General features: G+C 35.2%; 1 protein-coding gene across 1 annotated transcript; it reads right to left on the minus strand.

Moving 5' to 3' along the window:
* Positions 1–1067: 1067 nt before the first annotated feature.
* odf3l2a (outer dense fiber of sperm tails 3-like 2a) lies at positions 1068–4726 on the minus strand. The gene is made up of 5 exons (XM_077538970.1): positions 4667–4726; positions 4338–4448; positions 2936–3058; positions 2711–2858; positions 1068–1548 (listed from the first exon to the last, which is right to left on the minus strand). Exons 1-5 carry the CDS (start codon positions 4713–4715, stop codon positions 1203–1205), a joined length of 777 nt encoding a protein of 258 aa, XP_077395096.1. The 5' UTR covers positions 4716–4726; the 3' UTR covers positions 1068–1202.

Raw genomic sequence — 4726 nt, forward strand, 5'->3', positions numbered from 1 at the left:
GTAAAGACAAAAAGATTTTTTTTTTTTGGGGGGGGGGGGGGGGGGGGAATTCAGACAATAAACATTTGCTTTCATTTGTTCTGAACAAAAAAAATCCAAAAAAGAAAAAAAATAGACAAAAACTTTATTTTTCTAAGATAATGTTTTCTAAAAATAAGTATTTTGTGTAAGCTTGTATCAGAAAATAATTCAACTTAATTTTGTTGATTTTTGAGAAAGAACAAAAAAAAAGTCAAATATTCTGAAAAACTATATTTTGTTTCTCCAAACAAAAACAAAATGCTAGCATTGTTGTTGCCATTAAAAAAAAAAAAAAGTCAATTTTGTTGTTTTTACAACAAAAAACAAGGGGAACAATACATCGTATTATCCAAGTATTTTTTGTTTTCTAAACCAAAAAAAAAAAAAGGAAAAAACATTTTTTGTTGTTTATTGAGCATCCTTTTCAGTCTTTTCAAACAAGAACATTTTTATTTAACAAACACATCAATTTAACTGTTTAGATTTTAAAAATCACGCCTGAAAAATATGGGCAATATTGTTTTGTTTTACCAAGCACAATTTTATGTTATTCTCCTTAACCTCGTGACAAAGTATACATACAAAAAAAAAAAAAAAAAAAAAAAAAAAATTTCTGAGATTTTTTTTTTTTTTTTTTTTTTTTTAAATCATAATTTTTGGTAAAACAAAGAAAAGCCCCCTTTTGTTAAAACACAAAATTAAGATGAAAAAAAAACAAACAAACTCAGAATGAAACTTTTGACACTGCAAAACATTTTTTTTTATCTTATTTTTAAATGTATCTTTATTATTATTATTATTATTTTAAATTATGTTTATATTTATCTTTCTTTAGTCCTTATTTTTTGTGAATTGGTAAAAAAATATAAATATTGTTTTTATGACTAAAATGCCAAAGTAGTAGGTCACAATTTGGACAGACGTAAGGCTATCAGCATAATGTCAAAAATGTTAATTTTCTTTTTTTTTTTTTTTTTTTTCTTTTCCTCACTCTTCCGTCACTCTCAACGTGACACGATCAGAAAAAAAAAGCGCTTTAAGCGTTCTCAGCAGCAGCATATGACATCATAAAATGTCAGCGCGGTGTATTTGTTTGTTTTTTTAGTCATTAAAACAACCAAGCTAGTGCTAGCCAAATACTTTTGTCATGTACAGGTAATGATGTTTTTGACACTGGCTGGTCAGTGGACAAAGTCCAGCACAAGCGGCATGACAAACTCTGAGTGACGGATCCCCATGGTGAAGGACGGGGCCCTGCGAAGGTGCACCCCAGAGCGTTCCGGGCGATAGGCACCGGGGCCCGGCGTGGTCGAGGGGTAGGTGGGCCTTTTGGTCCGGCTCTGCATGGAGAAGGAGGGCTGGCGTTGGAGGTAGACATCCGGATCTATGCGGTTGTACCGGCCGGGCCCGGGGCTCTGGGCCAGGTCCGTGGAGGGGCCACCCAGCTTCCGGCGGGCCGACATGCTGTAGCTGACGCCCGACGGCTTGTTGGGCACCTGATTGCCCAACAACTTGGGGAGCATGTAGCTGTTTTCAATGACAATGTCCGGAATACATAAAAATATATATTAAAAAAAAACACAAAAAATATATTAAATATAGTACCGTAATAATAATAAATATAAAATATATTAAATATAAATGTAAAAATATTTGGAAAAAACTCACACAAACAATGTAGATCTTAAGACATAAATAAAATGTCCAAAATACATAAAAACTATTAAACATAAAAAAATATTTGGGAAAAACTCACATACAACAATGTAGATCTTAAGACATAAACAAATAATAAAATGTCTAAAATACATTTAAAAAAAAATTAAACAAACGTAAAAACAACATTGCATTATTTCATATTTGGAAAAATAATGCTCTTTAAAAAGCAATATTTGGGGAAAAACTTACAACAATGTACATCTTAAGACATAAATAAATATCCGAAATCCATAAAAAAATATTAAACATTAAAAAAAATTGTATTATTTCATATTAGAAAAATAATGCTCTTTAAAGAGCAATATTTGGGAAAAACTCCCATTTATGACAATTTAGCTTAACTTGTCACTCAGCACTCATTGGTGGCTTCAAACCAAAATGGCGGACGTTCCGTGTCATTTCAGGCTTTCAGCAATGGCTTCTAAAGACTTTTTTTTTTTTTTTTTTTTTTTTTTTGTCGGTCTACTAATGTTAGCTATGACTACCAATTATTTAATCATTATTATTTTTAAATTATAAAAAAAATAAAATAAAATAAATGCTTTTGCCAGGCCATGAGTGGTCTCATGAGTATCCGCGCAGGTTTAAACCCTCAAAAACAGCAACCTTTTTCTTTGCAAACACCACATCGCCACGGCAACAGCGTACAATAAAATCAAAACCTTTCAATACGTTTTCATCTTAAACTTCTTTAGATGAAACACCCAATATTTGAAGACAATTGAATACATTCTGTAGGAGAAGTTCATTCAATTCTGACCTCTACAAAAGGCCAAAAATGGTGCAAATTTCCAAAATAATATTAAAATGGCGAACTTCCTGCCAGTTTTAGCATACGGCTCCCAAGTTTCACAGATCTACATACAACAAGAAATTCTTCATTAAACATTTGAATGGGGCGCCATTGAACCATTTTTCGTTTTACGAAATCTGTAAAATACAGTCACAGTACCTCGCAAAGTGCCCTCACCTGTTGGGTGCTGGTACTGCATCCACAGATCGATAGCGTGTGCGGGTTCCGATTGTGTAGGCTGGCGGTCTGCGCTGAGTGTTAAGAGGCGGAGCCTTCTCTGGGCTGTAGGCCCCCGGTCCCGGAGTCTGCAACTTGTCACCTACGACTTAAAAAAAAAAAAAAAAAAAAATTATATATCTTTTTGAATTGGTTACTGTTTTCTGACATTTTAGATACATTTACCTTTGCTACCAGTGCGCTTCCCTGGGCCCAACATGGAGTAAGCGGGTGTGTCCATTCGGCCAAAGCGCGTCATGTTAGCGCCAACGTGATATCTTGGTCCTGGGCTGGAGTCCACAGAGATCACTATAAGTTGAAATGGGGAATTAAACGTCTCAAAATTAATGAAATGTTCATAAATTCAGTGACGCTTTTGGGATGTGTAGTTATTAGGGATGTAATGATACCGGCAATATTGTGATATCGTGATATTAAAACTGCCACAATATCGTCGTCGTCATGTTCACGATATTTAAAAGCTACATATTCTGTTAAAAAAGGTTGATTTCCATTTGTGCAGTTATAGCTCCCTCTGGTGGCTAGTTTTTTTAGTGCAGTTTAATTTTCATGAGGTATGTTTTGGCCCTTCTATGTTTGAAATACACTAATTGTCAGATGAACGGGATTGTAAAATGCTTTGAAGCGAGTCAATATGTGGAGGAACTCAATATGGGCTAGCATTAGTGATTAAGTGCCTCAATATTAAGTGTTATTAGAGATTGAAGGTAGTTTATATGTATTGCTGTTATGTACAAAAGCACAATATTGTGCTTTTTTGGTATGAGCTATATTGTGACCTTTTTTAAATATCGCCAACTCCCCCACAATATCGTGATAATTATTGTATCGTGAGCTTCATATCGTGATAATATCGTATCATGACATTTGGATATTGTTACATCCAGTTATGTCATGTTTCGGACTCTTTTCAGAGATGTATTAAATGTTAATACGTTTTTTAAAATGTGCATGATGTTAAACATTAGCATGACTCGACGTCTTTCATGGTTTCAGCTGAAAATGTTGGGATATTAAACCTTTTGGGAATGTAGCATTTAAAACGCTGGCATGTAATACTTTCAGACATAATTTTAACATTAACATGAGATTTGTTAGTCATGTTTCCAAAATAAAAAATGCAACGCTACAATTTCGCTGGAAATAAAATATATACAATAAAGTCTCAGGCACTCTTCAACAACGGCCATCTTAGTTGACAGTTCAACAGCGCTAAACAAATCAATGCACTTGCGCGGATCTTGTACAAAATGTAGCATGACTTGACCTCTTTGAAATGTTTATGTTTTAATGATGCTAAAACTCTTGTAAATATGGTCATGTTAATAGTATCGTCACATAACACTTAAAAAAAATTAACAACCACAAGGATTTAAAAAAAAACAAAAAACATTTTTGCTACAGTGAAATTAGCTTGTTTTCAGGGAAGATTGGTCTCATGCACTTTGATTGTTAGCATTAAGCTAAGCAGACTCCTAAGGAAAATCAGTGTTTTCTTTTAAATACAAAGCCTGTCAAACTCCTCCCACCACACACACACGGGTTTGTTGGTTTTCTCGGAACTCACTGGTGCTGCTCATGCGGGTGCGGAAGGAGTACGCGGGGCTACTGGGTTTGGTGACATCGTGCTTGACGTAGCCCACTGTTGGCGGCAGAGCGTAGCATCCCGGGCCCGGTCCTGATCGGCATGATAATTAGCTACATTAGCTACTTGTTAGCGAGCAGCAAGTTGTGGGAAAACAGTAGGTATTGGACGTGTGCTATGACAAGGGAACTATTACACAAACACATTTAGACATCTCTAGGCAGAGGATAAAGAACATAACTGTGAAATGTTATGTGTGCCTTAAGATAGCATATGGAATCGCTAAGCTAATCCCTATCTCATGTACTGACCTCTCTCTTTAGCGGCGATCGGGGGCCATCTCTTCGCCGCCTCCTCCATCTTCTAACAAC

Source organism: Festucalex cinctus, chromosome 12 (assembly GCF_051991245.1).
Source record: "Festucalex cinctus isolate MCC-2025b chromosome 12, RoL_Fcin_1.0, whole genome shotgun sequence".
NCBI lineage: Eukaryota > Metazoa > Chordata > Actinopteri > Syngnathiformes > Syngnathidae > Festucalex > Festucalex cinctus.

Bases quoted from the DNA above. Each gene is read 5' to 3' on its own strand.
- odf3l2a (XM_077538970.1), bottom strand. From the start codon at position 4,715: ATGGAGGAGGCGGCGAAGAGATGGCCCCCGATCGCCGCTAAAGAGAGA. The intron at 4,449-4,666 runs GTCAGTACATGA...CATGCCGATCAG, and splicing joins GATCGCCGCTAAAGAGAGAG to GACCGGGCCCGGGATGCTAC. The intron at 3,059-4,337 runs GTGAGTTCCGAG...TTCAACTTATAG, and splicing joins CACCCGCATGAGCAGCACCA to TGATCTCTGTGGACTCCAGC.